At 36.9% G+C, this 20,668-nt stretch overlaps 1 protein-coding gene across 2 annotated transcripts in view; it reads left to right on the top strand.

The window, feature by feature from the left end:
• AP3B1 (adaptor related protein complex 3 subunit beta 1) overlaps nucleotides 1–20,668 on the top strand; it is a 254,487-nt gene that overhangs the window by 13,317 nt on the left and 220,502 nt on the right. The window contains exons 1-2 of one of the 2 annotated variants that reach the window (XM_087430137.1): nucleotides 20,157–20,220; nucleotides 20,331–20,491. Coding sequence is in view for 1 of the 2 variants with exons in the window: in XM_004420431.3 (XP_004420488.1) it covers nucleotides 20,145–20,220 (76 nt within the window). In the remaining variant the exon portion in view is untranslated. Of the gene's footprint in view, nucleotides 1–20,144; nucleotides 20,221–20,330; nucleotides 20,492–20,668 lie in introns of those variants that run through there. The other variant, XM_004420431.3, reaches the window with a different exon arrangement.

A 20,668-nucleotide genomic window follows, 5' to 3' on the forward strand; every position in this document is an offset into this window, starting at 1 on the left:
TCATTGATTGTTTCCTTTACACGATGACTACTAGAAAGCTTAAAGCAAAATTTGTGGTCTGCAGCTAGCAAGTGTGTGGAGCTTTGTGGTATGTGTTTTGGGTATTAACCTTACTCTTGCCTCTATTGTAATTTCCTTATTTTTTCTTTTCCCCATTAAGTTTCTATAGTCTTGCTATATATTATGAATAATTGAATATCCTCCTCAAATTAAAGTTGGGGAACAGGGCAGAGCATAAATAAATATGCCTAAGTAATTGTGGGAGACAGTAACAGTTACTTTTGTCATTCATCGCTGCTCCCTCCAAACCTCCATACCTCCATCACCATAATTGTCAAAGATTTATTGAGTGGCTACTCTGTATAGCCTCAGTTCTTGGCTTGGGGGATACAAACTAACATTAAAATTGTAATAATAGCAGTAATAATACCTTATATTTTGTAGTACTCTTATCTACTCTGTTTTTCTGGCCATTCCCCAATATACCTCAAGAACGCATAAGTCCCCCAGTCTTCCTGGTAACATATTAGTCCTGGAGCTCTTCTGTCCTGCCTACTGAATCTTGGTAATAGTCAAGTCTAAATTCTGTCTGTTCAAAACCACCAGTTGTTTAGACTTGAGCCTCTTTCTTCCCTTCCTTAAACTCCACTCTGCAGAGATCTCCAGACCCCACTTCACCCAGGCCTCTTTTGGCTCAGTTATTTGCACTCAATGCATATAAAACTCTTCCTTTCACTAGTGTTACAGATATGGGCCCCAGCTATTTGAGCAGAAACCATTTCTGGATTGGGTTTGTCTGAATCGCATCAGCTCTAAATGTCTCTTTGTATGGACGGCCTCCACGTAACTCCATATCCTATTACTCTCCCATTCAGGTACTCTTAGGTTTGCTCTTTATGGATCACATCTTTAATTTTCATAGGACTCCATACCCACATACTTGTACTTTTCCCTTTTTTTTGAGTCCTCATTATTATCCAAAGTGTGTAATTGCCCAGAGGGTCTCTTAGTTTCCAAAATAGAGAAACAGTTCCCATGTTCTCTGAGCTCATGCAGGCTGTTCCCTCATACTTCCCTGGCTTTGACATCAGCGCTTTTACATTTTTTTTTTTTTAGCTCATTCCTTTTCAGGATGGGTTTTTTTTTTTTTTTGAGGAAGATTGGCCCTGCACTAACATCTATTGCCAATCTTCCTCTCTTTTCTTTTTCCTCCCCGAAGCCCTAGTACATAGTTGTGTGTCATAGTTGTAGAGTTGTAGCTCTTCTATATGATATGGGACGCCGCCTCAGCATGGCTTGATGAGTGGTGAATAGGTCCACACCCAGGATCCAAACCTGCGAACCCTGGGCCGCTGAAGCAGAAGGCAAGAACTTAACTGCTACGCCACTGGGCTGGCCCCTACATTTGTTTTTTGAAAACAGTTTTCCATGGGTCATGTATCCATGAATCCGTTTGCAAAACATTTTCATAAGGACACAATTTGAATAGTGACTTATATTAAGATGCAATGTCTGCTAAATTATAAAAGCCGCTTTAAAAATATATTGACTCAATTATACTCATTTTTTTTCCTTTATGTATTGACATTTTTCAAATAGTGCATATTGAATTAAATTCAAAACATGATCATTACAACATGGCAAATAACTTCATATCTGCCTAACATTATTCTCATTCAAATTTTAAACTAATGCTTAACGCATTAAACTTTATTGATGAAAATACTGCATGCACATATTTCATAAAACCAGAGCTAGAAGGGCCTTAGAAAATTTCTCGTTGAGGTGTCAGGACACTCACATTAAGAAAAGTTAGTACTTGCTTAGTGTCAAATGGAACAAGGAGTGCAACAGGTTATTGAAGGCGAGAATGATCACTGAAGGCTGGAGCTGCTGGAGAGGTGGACTTTGATTTGGGCCTTGACACAAAGATCAGGAAAGGATGAAGGGTAATTCTTAGCGGGGAAGAACCAAGAGTGAAGGTAAGATATTCTGGCTTTTTTTTTTGGCAACAGTGCGTGAACTTGTATGGGTAAAGAGGGGAGTTCTGGAAAGGAGCAGTGGAAAATAAGATTCGAGAGGTAGTTGCTCGAGTGTGAAGGAAATCGGACTTTAACTTCCATTCTAAGAACAGGAGTTAATGATTACAAATGATTACTGTAGTGGTATTTTGGGAAGATTAATCTGGCATTGCATGGAGAACAGATTGGAGAAAAGAAACTGGAGACAGGAACCATAAAGGAGATGTTGCAAAAGGCCAAGAGTCATGGGATAATGGTTTGGACTCTGTTGGTGTGAGGGGGTATGAAGAGGAAGGTAATTGTGAAGAATGTTAGGAAAGGAGGAGTTGTAGGTCTTCGTTACTCACTAGATTTGGGTGAGAGGAGGAAGGAATCAAGGACTTCAGTTTTAAGCCTAACTAGAACGGTAGGACTAGTGACTGAAATAGGGAAGAGTTGAGAAGACATTTGGGAAGGAGAAAGGACCTTTTCATTGATGATGTTGGACTGGAGTTTAGAGAGATCAGGGCTGTCCATATATATTTGAGACTGTACTGAGGTGAGAGAGTAATCTATAGTTGTCTGTGACTAAATAATTGCATCTTTCATTAGATTTAATCAAATTCTGTCAAAAATCTGTTTTTGAGATACATTTGTGGTTATGGAAAAGGTCAATATAATATTGGCGAAAAAATATTTGGGAATGGAAAAAAAAAAAAACATAGGATCTAAAGAAGAGTAGAGCCAAATACCGTGAGCAGTCAGGTTAGTCAAGGAGTTCAGATGGCTCCTGCACTGGTCATCAAAGGAACGCAGACAGTCTTCCTACTCTCTTTTATGAAAGAATGGTGATAATGGAGGGTAGTTTTTGTTATGTTTTTATTTGGCACACTAAAAAGTGGGCAACCCTGTGTTATTACCCAGAATTTTTGTTGAAATTTTACCTAGTTCTTGAAATCCAGAAATCTGTGACACTATTCTGAATATTTGAGCTCACAACCTGCAGGGGCAGTAAGAATTTTACAAACACTTTTATGTACTTTAATGGAATGAAAAGAGATGACTCTTATTTAACATCACATGTTGTAGAAATGCTAGGGTTAATTAAATTAAAGTTAGAAACACATAGTTCTTATAGTTTCTGCCTATCTGACAATAGCAACAATTATAAAATAACATTGGTTTTATCAAGGTGATTGGATACTTGAACATTTCTTTAAAGAGAAAATATGCTTTAGTGCCTGGAAATCAGAGATAGCTTTTGTATACAGACGCATGCACAAACACACGCACACGTGCACACATAGTGCAGTCTGTTCTGGTGCCTTGTACGTTACTTACCAAATTATTTTGGATGCTGGTGACCACAAATGATTTTTTCTTCTTTTCTTTAGCATTCTTAGTTGTTTAAAAACTTCATTAATGTAAAAATCATAAAAATTTTCAGTATAATTTGGTCAATAGTGTATATTTTATATTTCAAAAATTTAAAACCACATGTAGAAATAAATTAATCTTTTGAAAATGACAATTAATTGTAGATGACAATAGTTTTTCAACAGATGGCAGCGTTTGAAATAATCATGTGAACTTCAGTGATTTGCACTTTCAGATTCTATTCCTGTCAAGCAGGAATTTGTAGGACGTTTTTTCTGTTTCTAGGCCTACATAGCCTTCATCAGGGAACTTGATGGGGCCATGTGACTTTTTTTTTCAATTGTTGTAAAAAAAAATATATAACATTAAATTTACCATCTTAATCATTTTTTTTTTTAAAGATTTTATTTACTTATTTTTTCCCCCAAAGCCCCAGTACATAGTTGTGTGTCATAGCTGCACATCCTTCTGGTTGCTGTATGTGGGATGTGGCCACAGCATGGCCAGAGAAGCGGTGTGTCGGTGCGCGCCCGGGATCCCAACCCGGGGCCGCCAGCAGCGGAGTGCGCGCACTTAACCGCTAAGCCACGGTGCCGGCCCTACCATCTTAATCATTTTTAAGTGTACAGTTCAGCAGTGTTAAGTATATTTACAGTGTTGTACAACAGATCTCTGGAACTTTTTCATCTTGCAACACTGCCATGTGACTTTTTAAAAACTGAATTTTTTATTGAGATTTTCAAGTGCTTCAGGGACAAAGCTTATCTAAGGTAGAGATTGCATATTGGTTTCCTCAATTCCCTGCATAGAAGGCTGATCCAAACTCATTAGATGGAAAACTTGCCTTCTGTGGCCTTGGAAAGTTGTTTTTTCTTTTCAAAAGAATTTAAAAACTAATTCAGCTTTGAGTTGGCATATCTTATTAACACAGTTGTAGAAAACTTATATTTATTCTACTATAGTTTATGAATTTCTTGGAGGAAAATCTAATCCTAATACTCAGACTTGATGCACACACTGGCTGTTTGGCATATCTGTGTTTGTGCCCATCTGTTCCCGTGGCACCATGCCCATTGTTACAGTGGTGTGCCAATAGCAGTGAGGCATGTGAGCCAACAGAGATGAATGGTTTGGATGGAATGCACCGTTCTGTAATACTAATTAATTTTGAGCTGATGAATCTTCATGAGATAATGTTAACCAAAGACAGTCAAAGTAATGTCAGTGAAAATAAAATTTATTTTGACTTATGCAGAAGTGTATCACAGATGGTTTGGACTACTATTGAGAATAGTTAGAATTAGTGTTTATTATGTTTCCAGTGATCAGTTTTCTTTTCATAAAAATTTTGAGTTTAAGAGGAAAAAAATACAACAATTTTCTTGTGGTAGATTATAGATCAGGGAGGAAGTGGTGTGGCACTGTAGCTTGTGGATTTTATACTTAGAAGATATTCCTTTATAGCTCTTGAAATGTGTGCTTAATATACTTAACTTTATAACAGAAGTTGACAGCAGTGTGGTAAATGGGAAGAATTTTGGATTTCAAAACAAGACTCAAGTTTAATTCCTTGCTTTGCCATTCCCTAGTTCTGTGAACATATACTTAAAAATTAGAATTTCTTATGTTTTGTATCTTTTTCTACTTGTTTATTGTCCTTATATTTTCTGAGCTTCAGTTTCCTTATCTATTAAATGCGAATAATAATAACCACACATGCTTCTTAGAAACTTTGTGATGCTAAAATAAGATAGTGTTATAAGTTTGGAAAACAGTACCACTATCAGGTGGCTAAATAAGTTATATGTTACAAATGCAAGGCGTATTAGTGTTAAGTTAGTCAGTAATGTAGAAAGTATAGAACTCCCATTCCCGTACCCCCAGAGGTAACCACAATGAACAAGTATCCTTCCAGAAGAAATTATTGAAATCAAATGATAATATAGATACTATTCTCTGTGTATCTTACTTTTCTTTTAGTATGTATTGGAGGCCTTTCCATATCAGCATATGAAACTATTTTAATCTTTTTAACCACAGTGTAATATTTCCTAGTATTCTCTTTATTTAATTAGTTCCCTTTTTGAAGGGCATCTGATTGATTTCACTTTTTGTGGAGCATAAGCAATACCGCAACATAAATTTTTGCATACTTGTGTGAATTTATCTATTTATAGGAAAAATTCTTAGAGATAGAGTTGTAGGTCAAAGGTTATTACACTTTAAATTATGATAGATATTGCTAAATTACCTTCCAAATGAGTTGCACCAATTTTCTCCCTCCACCAACAGTAAAGTCTGTTTTCCTTAGGCCTTTGGCAATACTAGCTTTCATCAAATTTCATAATATTTGCCAATCTTATAGGCGCAAAATGTTATTATACTGAATCTTTATAATTTTGAGTGCATTAAGTCTTCTCTCTCATATTTATTGTTTTGTTCTTTCAGCGAAATACTTTTAAATGTCCTTTGTCCATTTCCCTCTTGGATCAGCTCTTATTGATTAGGTAAAGACTCTTTGTATTTTAAGAGAATTAGCACTTCTATGAGATGAATCCCAAATTCATTTTATGTGTTTTCTAAGTTTATGGCATTTTTTTTAGGGCAAAAGTTTTAAAACTTTCTGTGTTTATATTTATTAATTTTTTCCTTTATTGCTTCTGAGACTCCTCCAACCTTTGACTCTTTACAGAAAGTGGCATTTTTGGTTTGCAGTGCTCTTAAGCAGTGAAAAAGAATTTTTGCCTATTCCAACCAGTTTTTTGTCTCAGCATATATAAACTCAACTAGCTCAGTTGCTCTGTGAGATTTCCTTTAAAACTTTTAAGATGAGTAGTCACATTCTAGAAGACATTTCTAATATCCTAAGCAAAAGTAGAACCTACTTTCTGCTGCCCACCAAGAGAACAAGTAGCCAAGGGCATTGATAAAGGGTTTGGCAAATACGGAGGCTTCCTGTGATATATGTATGGCATCATGGTTTTCAAAACCTGCATGTGTGGTATGTGTAAATGGAAGACGTATGCCTAGGTTTTAACCTTTATTGAGGTCATGGACCCTTTTGAGAATCCAGTGAAAGCTTGGAGTTTTTCTGTGTCCCTCTAAGGAACATGTTTAGTATATAGCCTATATTCATTTATTCTTTCAACTAATATTTATTGTGTGCCTATTATGGGCCTGTAAGGAGTTTCGTGTGCTTGAGAAAACAACCATAGCCTACATCGTAGACCCTTTGTACACCTCCTTTTGGGTCCTCATATATGCAAGTTCATTCTGCCATAGTATCTTTGCAAAATTCCTGTGGTTGGCTCCTTTTTGTCATTTGAGACTTCAGTTTAAATGATCACCTACCCATAGAAGTCTTTACTTTTTAATTGCATTACCCTATTTTAATTCTTTGAGTACTAATTAACTGGTCTTTCTGTCTTTATGTTTTTCCTTCCTCCTTCCCTCCCTCCCTCTTTCCCTCCCTCTTCCTTCGTTCTTCTGTCATTTCCCTTATCCGCCCCCCCCCCCCTTCCCACTTAGAATGTAAGTCCCAAGAGGTCAGGGATCCCAGTACTTAGAATAGTTCCTGGCACATAGTGGACATTGAATAAATGAATGTGCTAGGCCCAGTGATAAGTGCTTTACAGTAATCTCGTTAACAAACTATTTGAAATAGATACCAACCTTTAGTTTTTTTGATTTTTCTCTGTTGTAGTTTGCTTTGTATTCTATTGAATTCTCCTCTTATCTTTTATATTCTTACTTATTCTTTGAGTTTAATTTGCTGTTCTTTTTCTAGCTTCTCAAGATGGAAACTTAGATTATTGATTTTCAGTCTTTCTTCTTTTTTTTTTTTTGTGAGGAAGATCAGCCCTGAGCTAACATCCATGCCAATCTTCCTCTTTTTGCTGAGGAAGACTGGGCCTGGGCTAACATCTGTGCCCATCTTCCTCCACTTTATATGGATGCCGCCATAGCATGGCTTGACAAGTGGTGTGTCGGTGCGCGCCCGGGATCTGAACCCAGGCCACCAGCAGCGGAGCACGTGCACTTAACTGCTACACCACGGGGCCAGCCCCTCAATCTTTCTTCTTTTATGTTGCATTTAGAAACATAAATTTACTTCTAAGTACTGCTTTGGCTGCATCTTAGGAGTTGTAAAACGTAGCAGTTTCATTAATCCAGAATATTTTCTATTTTCTCTGATAAGTTCTTCTTTGGCCAATAGCTTATTTAAAGTGTGTTGTTTATATTTCCAAACATCTGGGCATTTTCTAGTTATTTTTCTGTTATCGATTTCTAGTTAGATTCCACATCCTCTATATGATTTTAGATCTTTGAAATTTGTTGAGATCTTCTCCAGCATATAGTCTATTTTGGTAAATGTTCTGTTGCACTTGAAAAGAATGTTTATTCTGGGGCCAGCCGGGTAGCGTAGTGGTTAAGTTTGTGCACCGCTTTGGTAGCCCAGGGTTCACAGGTTCAGATCCCAGGCACGGACCTACGCACTGCTCATCAAGCCATGCTGTGGCAGGCATCCCACATAAGAAGTAGAAGAATGTGGACATGGATGTTAGCCCAGGGCCAGTCTTCCTCAGCAAAAAGAGGAGGATTGGCAACATGTTAGCTCAGGGCTAATCTTCTTCACACACACACACACACACACACACACACACACACAAGAATGTTTATTCTGCAGTTGTTGGGTATAGTGTTCTATGCATGTCAGGTTAAGTTGGTTAATTGTGTTGTTCAGATTTTCTACATCTTTATTGAATTTTTTGTCTGCGTGTTCTATTAGTTACTGAGAGAGGTGTGTTAAAATTCTAATCGTGATTGTGGATGAGTGTTTTTCTTCTATTAGTTCTTTCAGTGTTTCCTTTATAGATAGAAGCTATAAATTTAGAATACATGTAAATTGCATATAAATTTAGAATTATTTTATCTTCCTTTTGAAATGGTATCCCTTTATGTCCTGGTGGCAAATCCTCAGCTTTTATTTGTCTGAAAACCACTTTATTTCACCTTCAGCTTTGGAGGATATTTTCAATGGGCATAGAATTTAATTGAATGTTGTCCTTTTTTTTCTTTCAGCCCTTTAAAGATGTCATTCCATTATCTTCTGGCCTCTAAAATGTCTGTTGAAAAGTTGGCTATTGCTGATCCTTTTAAGGCAAGGGTAGTAAACTATGGCCTGCTTGTTTATATAAATAAAGTTTTATTAGAATACAGCCATGCCCATTTATTTATATATTGTCTATAGCTGTTTTCACTCTACAAGGTAGGGTTAAGTAGTTATATCAGAGATGATATGGCCTATAATGCCTAAAATATTTACTATCTGGCCCTTTACAGAAAAGGTTTGATGACCCTTTCCTTAAGGAAATGTCTTTTTTTCTCTGCATGCTTTTAAGATTTTTCTCATTGTCTCTGATTTTCAGCAGTTTGACTATGCTATGCCTAGTGTAGTTTTCTTTATGTTTGTCTTGTTATTCTTAAGATTTTAAAATATGTGGGTTCATGTCTTTCATCAGTTTGGAAGAATTCTTAGCCATTGTCTCTTGAAATATTGCTTTTGTACCATTCTCTCTCTCTCCCCTCTCTTTTTGGGATTCTAATTAGAGGTGTGTTAGATATTTTGACTAGATCCCACATGTCTCTCATACTCTGTTCTGTTTTCTCCATTCTTTTATTTCTTGGTGTTTCAAATTGCATATTTTCTCTTGACTTGCCTTCAAGTTCAATAATCTTGTCTTGTGCTGTTTCCAGTCTACTGCTGTTAAACTTGTGTAGTGAGTTCTTAATTTCATATACAGTAATGTGCTGCATAATGACATTTTGGTAAACAACAGACCACACATATGACAGTGGTCCCATAAGATTAGTACCACATAGCCTAGGTGTGTAGTAGGCTGTACTATCTAGGTTTGTGTAACTACACTCTATGATGTTTGCATAATGACAAAATTGCCTAATGATGCATTTCTCAGAACATATCCCCATCATTAAGTGATGCATGACTGTACTTTATTTTTCAGTTCTGAATTTCCATTTGATTATTTTGTATAATTCTACTTCTTTGTTGACATTCTCTATCGTTTCATCTATTTTGTCCATCTTTTCCTGACCATATTAATTGTTATTTTAAAGTCCCTATCTGATAACTCGAGTATCTGAATTACCCATGGATTTGTTTCTACTGCTTTTGTTTTTCTTTCTTTTTGTCGTTTGTTCCTGTTTTTAGCTTGTCTCATAAGTTTTTTTTTTTTATTTTTTATTTTTAATTTTTTTTAAATTTTTTTAAAAGATTTTATTTATTTTATTTTTCCCCCCAAAGCCCCAGTGGATAGTTGTGTGTCGTAGCTGCACATCCTTCTAGTTGCTGTATGTGGGACTCGGCCTCAGGATGAACGGAGAAGTGGTGCCTCGATGCGCACCCGGGATCCGAACCCGGGCCACCAGCATCGCAGCGCGCGCACTTAACCACCAAGCCACAGGGCCGGCCCTGTCTCATAAGTTTTGATCAGATGCTGGATATTTAAGATAAAAACATTGATGAGGCTCTGGATGATATCTTCTTCCAAAGAGGGTTGTGTGTGGGCCGGCCCCGTGGCTTGGCAGTTAGGTGCTCGCGCTCTGCTGCTGGTGGCCCGGGTTTGGATCCCGGGCGTGCACTGACGCACCGCTTCTCCGGCCATGCTGGGGGCCGCGTCCCACGTACAGCAGCTGGAAGGATGTGCAGCTATGACATACAACTATCTACTGGGGCTTTGGGGGAAAAAAAAAAATAAAATTATAAAAAAAAAAAAAATGAGGGTTGTGTTTTTCCTGACGGGCAGATAGAGTACTAACAGATCATTTTGATCCTGTTGAAGCTCATTTTAGACTTTTTAAGGTGTTGTCTATTTCAGTTTTTCTCATACTCCTAGGGAACATCCTTACTCTTCTGTTGTGGCCCTTCTGTGGTCTTAACTGAAAGGCCAGGGTGTTTACTAAGACCTCTTTAGTTGGAGGAGACTTGAAGTCCACTTCTCTTCCCAGCACTGTGTGGTTGCTGAAATCTCTGCTCAGGTATTTAACCTCCCAGCTGCTGTTTTCTGCTGGATTTCCTGGAATCTTGCCCTGTGAAAATGTAGCCAGCTACGTGAAGGGAGTGTGTACCCACATTTTTGTGTACCTTTTCACTGGTTCCCTCCTCTGTGGTTTTGTCCTTCAAGCTCCAGTCTCTTTGATAGCCCTGAACTTGAACATTTGTCTTCTCAATCTGTTAAAACTGTCGTTTCTCCTTGGGTTTTATTCTCCCAAATGGCAATTTGGGAAATGCACTCAGGGAAAAAGCTGGTGAATAAGGAGCTCACTTTGTGTGCTTCTCTTCTTTCCAGGATCTTGGCCCCTGTAAGTCCTGCCTATCTTGGTTGATCTCCAGTGCCTTCAGGAAGTTATTTTATTTATTTTTTCCAGCTTTTATAGTTATTTTCTACGGCGGGTTTAGTCTCTTACAAGCTTCGGCACTGTGGGCAGATCTGAAAGTCCCTACAGTATATTCTAAACATAGCAGCCAGAATGATTCTGTTATATGTATTAGATCATGATTCCCCTCTATTCAGAACCCACCATGGCTCCTTATTTCATTCGGAGTAAACCCCAAAGCCTTTAGTATAATTACCCTCCTTTCCTTGTCTCTTTTGCCTCGAGTACCCTTCCTCCTTGTCCCTCCTTGCCACTGTCTGCAGGGCTAACTCCCTCACTTGCCAGTCTTTGTTCAGAGGTCTCTTTATTTCGCCTCCTCTGACTGCCCTGTTGAAAGTTGCCTCCTTCTCTCTTCTGCATTCTCTCTCTCTGCTCTATTTTTCCCTCATATCACTTCATGACTTAAGATTTACTTATTTATCATGTTTGTTGTCTCTTTCACTTATCAGAATGAAAACTTTACGAGGGCAAGGATTTTTGTTGTTTTTGTTCACTTGTGAGTCACAAATGCAAGTGGGAGCCAGATGAAAATAGAGTCACACATACTAAGGGAGGAGGGAATTTCAAGATGGAGGAGTAGTGGTCTGTTGTGTCAGATGTAGAGGAATAATCTAGAAGTATTCATGAGATTTTGCATTGGATTTTTAAATTAGGAAGTTGTTATCTTTGTGAGAGAAGTTTTAATAGAGAAGTAAAGAGAGAAAAAGAAGACTGCCAAGGGTTGAGGAAGTGGGGTAGCAGTTGTAGACTATCCTTTCTTAATTTTGTGAAATTAAGGAAAAGTTCATATTTACTTGAATAATTTATGGTTCTTCCATTTAGAGGGTTAAGAGATGGATGATTAGGTAGCTGAGTTTTCTGTTTTTACTCACTCTTGTATTTATTAAGTGAATACTTGGTGCCAAAAACCATACAATGTTCTGCGTGTCGTCCAAGAGGGTGTAGGCTCTAAATGAGCGAAAAGTGACTGAGCCTTCACGTTGCGTATGTCAGCTTCTTTCAAAGGCCAGTCCCTCTAACTACAGAGCACTAGAAAAAAGGAAATTCTGATTCTTGTTCCCAGCCTTTTTTCTTGCATATCTGTTGATGTGTACAATGCACCACTTGGAGTAGAAACATCTTTGACTTGATTGGTTCTCAAAGCATGAAGAGGTACCCATGTTTTAGAATTTTTTGGCAGGGCTTGAAAAAGGTCTAACCCTGCCCTCCTCAAAGATTCTGATGCATCTTTTTAGGGATGTACCTTGATTGGAAATTGTTATTCCTTATCACTTTTCTCAATCCATCATTCCTGGATTTAAGTTTTAGGTGTTGCTTTCTATGGTACACAAATTTTGGTGAGTGTTTTGAGGAGAAAGAAGGTAATTGTATAATTCAGTGCTCTCAAATTGGTGAATGACTTCTTTTTTTCTTTTAAATTTCTGGTCCATCATGGATGGATACTTCTGTAAAATGCAATAAAATATAAATTACTAGAAAAATGAAATGAAAAAAAGCATGCAAAATACAAGCCCCAATTTTTTATTGGATTCAAAAGATATAAAATTACACTGTTGAATTGCTCTGTCAGGTTTCTAACTGTGCTTGCCCTCAGTTTCTGTACATGTCTCCTTCTGGATTAGAAACAAAAATGTGTGGATTGGTAATGGTTCTTGGACCAGACTTTCTCGGATCACACTTTGAGTAGCGCTGATGTAGTGTACAGTGCTACATAGTCTTAATTTACATTGTCATTAAAAGAAGTGGAAAGTTTTAATGAGTTAGGGATTATAGATTTTTTTTTTTACAAAGAGGTAATTTAGGGCCGGCCCCATGGCTTAGCGGTTAAGTGCGCACATTCCGCTACTGGTGGCCTGGGTTCGGATCCCTGGTGCACACTGATGCACCGCTTCTCTGGCCATGCTGAGGCCGCGTCCCACATACAGCAACCAGAAGGATGTGCCACTATGACATACAACTATCTACTGGGGCTTTGGGGGAAAAAAAGGAAGAGGATTGGCAATAGATGTTAGCTCAGAGCCAGTCTTCCTCAGCAAAAAGAGGAGGATTAGCATGGATGTTAGCTCAGGGCTGATCTTCCTCACAAAAAAAAAAATAAAAAAGAGGTGATTTATACTATGCGAAAGCCTTACTACCTCCTACGTTCTTATATGTAACTGGTAAAATTTTGCTTTTCAATTATAGTTACTGCTTTATATTGGTGCTGAAATAAGAGCAACTTCCTGGTAATAGTAGGGTTTTCTTTAACCTTCCAGTTATGTATTTTTCTCTGTCCTTGAAACTATAAAGACAGGCATATTTTGAACATGAAAGGAAAAGTTATACCACTTAATACCACAAGATGTCACTTATGTAAAAATAAAGTTGGTATCCTAATACTCAAAGCTGGAAAGCTACAGGTAAGTAGGTAAATGAAGAACCAAGTAAATTAAAAAAAAGCCAAAAACTTTGAAATAAGTATTAGTTTTTAGCAGAGTCAGTGAAATTATTGCCATTTCAGCATTATTTTGAATCAGCTCTTTTGATGTTTAGCAAAAAGAATTTCTTAATTTCTGAGATTAATGTAGAAATACGTGTTAATAGGCCATATTTGAATCCGCATAACGAAGGAGGTAGACCTAAAATGACTTGAAACAAGTGAACATATTTTGAGGGTAAACTAGGTGTTATGGTCCTAACTCTCCCAAATCTTTACCGTTTTGGTGATAAGCAAAGATGATTTGGGGAAGAAATATGTAATTTATATCAGAATTTTCAATAGGTCTTTATATGACATATCTACGAGAAGTTGAATATTACATCAGGCTGAAACAGTGTCTAGCATTTTTCTTGTCTCTTTTCTCTGAACCTCAAAGTTATTAGCTCTCTGCCTGTGTTAACACAGAAGATATTTATGTTTGTTGTTGAAGACTGTCTTTTCTATTAAACATGAAGAGCAAAACCTTTGGCTTTAATATTGGGATCTTGTTTTCTTGTTTTTAGTTTGAGAGAGTGGGTCAGGACCTAAAGGTGTTTGGGAAGGGGTCTCTGGCATCTCAAGCTTAAGAGGAACAAACCACGGTTCCATCAGGCCATGAATAAGGTTACACCTGGAGTCAGAGGCTGGGATCTCTTAACAACTGACACCTGGTTATTCTGCATTGCTCACTTCTCTCTCCAGGTGATGCTGGTGGAGAAGAATGGTGGAAACTCTTGGGGAAAAGAGAAGGGGATCAGGCATGATGAAATGAATTTTCTTTCTTTTTTTGACCTATATATGTGTGATCACATTTTCTTTCTATTTAGTTCCTATCTAATTACTTCAGTTTTTTCGCTTTCTTACCCCCAACAAAGTTTTTAAGATTTCTTGTAGGTTTTAGGTTTTTCCTTTATAAAAGTGTACATGGTCATTAAGTAAAATAGGAAAATAACAAAAAGTAGAAGGAAAAAAACCATTAATTTTTCTCCTTTTTCAGTTACCTGTACAATGTGAAAGAGTCTCAGAAGTTTTAAGAAGAGATTCTAAATTCATTACAATGAACTTTTATAGTATTTTAATATTTGGTAGTTGTGTATCCTCAGATATAGTTTTTATATATTGCTGTCTCTACTATTTATATATTTAATTTTATGAGCTGCTTGCAAAGGAAGAGTAATTTTTTTCATAATAAATTTCATTGCCTCTACTCTTTTTGGAAAAAAATGTGCTTAGTTTTCATTTGTTTGTTTTTTCATTGCAGTTTGTAACATTTAACTCCTGTATTAGTTTGCTAGGGCTGCCATAACAATATGCCATTGACTTGGTGGCTTAATCAATAGAAATTTATTTTCTCCGAATTCTGGAGGCTAGAAGTCTAAGATCAAGGCATTGGCAGGTTTGGTTTCTTCTGAGGCCTCTCTCCAGCTTGCAGATGGCCACCTTCTTGCTGTGTCCTCACATGGTCATCCATTGGTCTTTATGTATCTCTGTCCTAATCTGCTTTTATAAAAACTTGTCATATTGGATTAAAAACTTGTCATATTGGATTGGGGCCCACTCATATTGACTTCATTTTAACTTAATTTCCTCTTTAAAGGCTGTGTCTCCAAATACAGTGACATTCTTGGGAGTTAGGACTTCAACATACAAATTTTGGAAGGGACACCACTCAGCCCATAACAACACTTGATTGATATTCATTCTTGGCAAGTGCCTACTGCCTACATTAGGCCTAAATCTGAAAACTGTACAAAACTAAAGTGTTTTTGTCAAGCCTGTTTATTTGGAGTAAAGAAGCTCTTCTGACCTAATTTTAAGCCTAAACTGAGATGAAAGGGCTTCTGATACTTTGTTTTTGGGGATTGAACTGTGTTGCATGAAAGAGCCATGTGGAGTAAATTTTTTATCATCTCTTTTCTGCAGAGTTTATTGTAAAAATGTAAAAGATTGCTAGTAAACTAATAACCATTGCAAGTAGTTACAGTTTTCATACTACAATCTTAGTGTTCTGTCGATTTCTTACAGTCATTTAAGAGGATTTTCCTTTGATGTATAAAAATAAGATTCAGTGCTTTAAATTCTTGAGTTAGCATGAAGCTTAAATATGATACTCTAATTTCAAGTTAGGTAAAATGATGGCTTATCTGATCCATAATAATGTATTTCTCAGAAATAGATGTATGTCTTTTAGTCTTCCTTTGGAGAACTAGTCATCTTATTCACACGTGAATAAAACACTATAAAACTTTTTAATATTGACTTTATGGAGGTATAATTTGCATTCAACAAATTTTCCACCTAAAGATTATAGTTAGATGTTTTGACAGATGTGTACACCTGTGAAATCACCACCACAATTGAGAAAATACAGACATGTCCATCATCTTATTGAATAAGAAATTTTCTTATGTCCCTTTGCTGTCCATTTCTCCCTCTACCCCATGGCCCTAGGATACCGCTGATCTGCTTTCTGTCACTACAGATTCGTTTGCATTTTCTAGAATTTTAAATGAATTAAATTACGCTCTTTTGTGTCTGGCTTCTTTCACTCAGCGTAATGATTTTGAGAATTCATCTACCTTGTTGAATGTATCAGTAGTTAATTCTTTTTCATTGCTGGGTAGTATCCCATTGTATGGCTAAATCACATTTTACTGATGGACATTTAGGTTTTTTCCAGTTTTTTACTATTATGAATAAAGCTGCTGTGAATACTCATGTTGGTCATTGTGTGGAAGTATGTTTTTATTTCTGGGGAGTGGAATGACTGGGTCACATGGTAGGTTTATGTTTAAATTTGTGAGAAACTCCCAGTTTTCCAAAGTGTTTTTTTTTTTTTTTTTTTTAACATTCCTACCAGCAGTGTGTGAGAGTTCTAGTTGCTCCATAGCCTTGGCAACATTTGTTATTGTGAGTTTTAATGCAGCTATTCTAATGGGTGTGTAATGGTATCTCATTTAATTTGCATTTCCCTGATAATGATCTTAATTATCTTTTCATATGTTTATTGGTATTCCTAATCTTTTGTGAAATGTCTTTTCAAATCTTTTGACCATTTCTTTTGTCTTCTTATAAATGAGTTATAATTGTTGTATAACTTTTTAAAATTAAACTTTTGGTTTTGAGATAACTGTAGAGTCATGTGCAGTTACAAGAAATAATACAGAGAGATCTTGTGTACCCTTTACCCAGTTTCCTTCAATGATAAACTATAGTATAATATCAGAACCAGGATATTGACATTGATGTAATTCACCCATCTTGTTCAGATTTCCTTAGTTTACCTGTACTTATTTGTGTGTGTGTTCTTTACATGTGTAGGTTTGTGTCGCCATCGTGACAGTGAGGATACGTAGCAGTTTCATCCCCACAGGGATCTCTTATGTTGCCCTTTTATATCCACCCCTCTCTTTCTTGACATTAACCCTCAGCAACCATGAATCTTTCTCCATTTCTATAATTTTATTTCAGGAATTTAATATAAACGTAATAACACAATATGTAACCTTTTAGAATTAACTTTTCTCACTTAGCATTCTTCTCTGGAGATTAATTAGAGTTGTTGCGTGTATCAGTAGTTGGTTTCTTTTTTACTGATGAGTGGTATTCCATGCTATGGACACACCATGGTTTGTTGAACCATTCATCCACTGAAGGACATCTGAGTTGTTTCCCTTTTGGCTAATAGAAGTAAAACTGCTCCTTGTGTACAGGTTTTTGTGTGAGTATAAATTTCCATTTTTTGAGGATAAACACCCAAGAGTGCAATTACTGGGTTGTATGGTAGTTTAGAAACTGCCAACCTGCCAGAGTGGCTGTAACCTTTTACATTCCCACCAGCAGGATGTGAGTGATCCATTTCCTCTCTGTCCTCACTATCATTTGGTATTGTCACTATTTTTTTGTTTTAGATGAGAGCCTATCTGATATGTATGTAGTGGTATCTTGCTGTGGTTTTAATTTGCATTTCTTTAATAGTTAATGAAGTTGATTATCTTCTCAGGTACTTTTTTTGCCATTTGTATTTCTCCTTTAGTGAATTGTTTGTTGATTTCTGTAGTAGTTTGCTAGGGTTGCCATAGCAAAATACCACAGCCTGCGTGGCTTGAACAACACACATTTATCTCTCACTGTTCCAGAGGCTGGAAGTCCAAGATCAAGGTGTTGGTAGGTGTGGTTTCTCCTGAGGTCTCTCTCCTTTGGCTTACGGATGGCTGCCTTCTTTCTGTGTCCTCACATTGTCCTGTCTTGTAGAATCGCAGAAGTCTAACAGCCTTCCTTCATTTTGTCCCATTTCTCCCCTTTAGTCCAAGCTGGCAGTGTCTCTGCTAGTATAATCCCATCTCTCTTTCTGGCTTCTGCTGAGATGTTGGATTAAATCCATGAGTAGTACCCATGATCTCTTTATCAAATGATTTTCCAGCCACACTTTTGAAAAAGGTCTGAAGATGCTTTCTTGTTTTTTGCAATACGGATAGACTGAGAATTTTCCAAATCTTCAAATTCTAATTTCTTTTCCTTAACAATTCCTTCAACGTATCTTTCTTTCTCATATTTAGTATAAGGAACAAGGAGAAACCAGGCTGTGCGCCTTCAACACTGCTTAGAAATCTCATCAGCTAAATATCCAAGTTCATCACTTTTAACTTCTACTTTCTGCAAAACACTAGAACACAGTTGAGCCAAGTTCTTGCCACTTTATAACAAGGATCACCTTTCCTCCAGTTTCCAATAACATCTTCCTCATTTCCATCTGAGATCTCATCATAATCATCTTTAACATCCATATTCCTACCACAGTTTCTTCAAGGCAATCTAGGTTTCTTTTTTTTTTTAATATGCATCTTAGAACTGTTCCAGCCTCTACCCATTACCCAGTTCCAAAGCCACTTCCACATTTTTAGATGTTTGTTATAGCAGCACCCCACTTCTGGGTACCAAAATCTGTAATAGTTTGTTACAAAATACCACAGACTGGATGGCTTAAACAACAGAAATTTATTTCTCGCAGTTCTTCCAGGAGGCTGGAAGTCCAAAATCAAGGTGTTGGCAGGTTTGGTTTCTCCTGAGGCCTCTCTCCTTGGCTTGCAGATGGCTGCCTTCTCGTTGTGTCCTCACATGGCCTTGTCTCTGTGCCATCTTTGGTGTCTCTCTCTCTTCTTATAAGGACACCAGTCCTGTTGGATTAGGGTCCCACACATATGATCTCATGTAACCTGAATTACCTCTTGAAAGGCCCTCTTTCTACACAAAGTCACATTGGGGGTTGGGCCTTCAACATATGAATTTGGGGGTGGGGGACACAATTCAGTCCATAACAATGTCTTTTGCCTCTTTTCTAATTGAAATTTTTTTTTGGTGAGGAAGATTGGCCCTGAGCTAACACCTATTGCCAATCTTCCTCTTTTTGCTTGAGGAAGATTGTCCCTGAGCTAACACCTGTGCCAGTCTTCCTCTGTTTTTTTGTATGTTGGACACTGCCACAGCATGGCCTGATGAATGGTGTGTACGTCCATGCTTGCGATCTGAATCAGTGAACCCTGGGCCGCTGAAGCAGAGCACTTGAACTTAAGCACTATGCCGCCAGGCTGGCCCCTAATTGAATGTTTTTTACTGTTGAGTTTTGGAGTTCTTTTTATATTTTGGATACTAGTCCTTTGTTATATATGTGTTTGCAAATATTTTCTGCCAGTCTGTAATTTTTTTTCTTCCTCTTAAGAGGGTTTTTCACAGAACAAGAGTTTTTAATTTTGATGAGGTCTGATTTATCAGTGTTCCCTTTTATGGACTACTTTTGGTGTCAAGTCTGAGAACTCTTTGCCTAAATCTTTTCTGCCATGTTGAAGGAAAAATGATTAGAGGTTGCAAGTTATACATTTTCTTTTGCTGGGGGGAGTTTGTGAATTTATAGGAAAGGAGGTTTACTTAAAAGAATAGGGGCAAGTCAAGTCATGAGCAAAAGAAACTATTGGGAGACAAATCTTCATGGGCTCTTCTCATTTTTGCAGTGCTTCTGTATAAAGGCATTGATAGTTTTTGTTCTGCACTATCTTTTAAAGATGTTTGTATAGTGCTGCTTGGAAAAGAGAAAATGTCTACCTCCTCGGCAAAGTCATCTTGCCTGGTAGCATCATCATCTGCTTGGTCCTTCATGCTGGGAATGGGAGCTTCCTTATTGAATGCCAGTCTCATCCTTCATATTTAGTTACCGCATCCCCCTGATTTCAACTTCTATGTAGTTCTTGAATCTCTCCTTCATTTTCATCTTTATCACTAACTATGCTGGTTCATTACCTCATCCTCTCATTTAGATGTTAAAATGGCCTTTACCTAATTCTTTGAATTATGGAGTACCAGTGGGGGTTTCTCTTCATATTTATGTTCTTTTCTGGGGGGAGGTAGGGAGAAAAAAGAGATGGTGTGAATGACACATACCCTTTTTTTAATCTGTGCTTTTTCTTGAGATATTCTGAAGAAAGCTCTTACTTTTTGGCTTATGAAAATATTTTAGTGCTGATTCAAGGATTTTTTTGTATTTCTTTTTTTCTGATGATTATGCATAAGAAATTTTGGGATGAGAGAATGCATGCCTGTGTTCACAGTGATATTTTGCCCAGAACCACAGCACAGTTTTATATTTTTGTTTCATTAGTGGGCTTCATGACAACAGAGCACGTTGGTATTATTTTGTAAGGTTAGGTGAGATATATATATATTTAATTATAAATAAGAATGCAGTTATGTAACACTGTCCATCATAGTATTTCTAATTCTTATGAAAATAATACATTTAAATAGCTGTGTAATGTAAAAATATAAATATGGAATTTTTTTTCTTTTGTTTTATATAGGAATGAAGATCTCAAACAAATGTTGGAAAGCAACAAAGATTCTGCTAAATTGGATGCTATGAAACGGATTGTTGGGGTAGGTAAAATAGATCATTGCAATTTTGAGAAAAGGGAGACACTGTTGATATTAAATATATATATATATTCAATAATATGTGTTCTAATTCCATTTTTTCTGTGTTTTAGTTTCCCTATCTCTAGTATCAAGATATTTCTCCTGTGAGATTGAAAGAACTAATCATTTTGAAGACAGAATAAGATTATATACAACAATATTTTGACTTCCTACAAAGAGGGATATGAATTAGCTAAAGAAGGTTTTTTTGTCATTTCATGACCTAAAAATTGTGAGCATGCCCTCTTCTGTTTCGTATTCCATTACTACCAATAGAAATGCTTTATTCAGTTTAGTAGCATAGAACTTCTAATGAGTATTAGTAAGCAAAATTCAAACAATTGACTAATATGTTATTAGAGGGATTCCATGGTCAGAGAGCTAAGAATATAATGCAATTCCTAGTTAC

The sequence above is a fragment of the Ceratotherium simum genome, chromosome 4 (genome assembly GCF_057802395.1).
Source record: "Ceratotherium simum simum isolate JZ-2026a chromosome 4, ASM5780239v1, whole genome shotgun sequence".
NCBI lineage: Eukaryota > Metazoa > Chordata > Mammalia > Perissodactyla > Rhinocerotidae > Ceratotherium > Ceratotherium simum.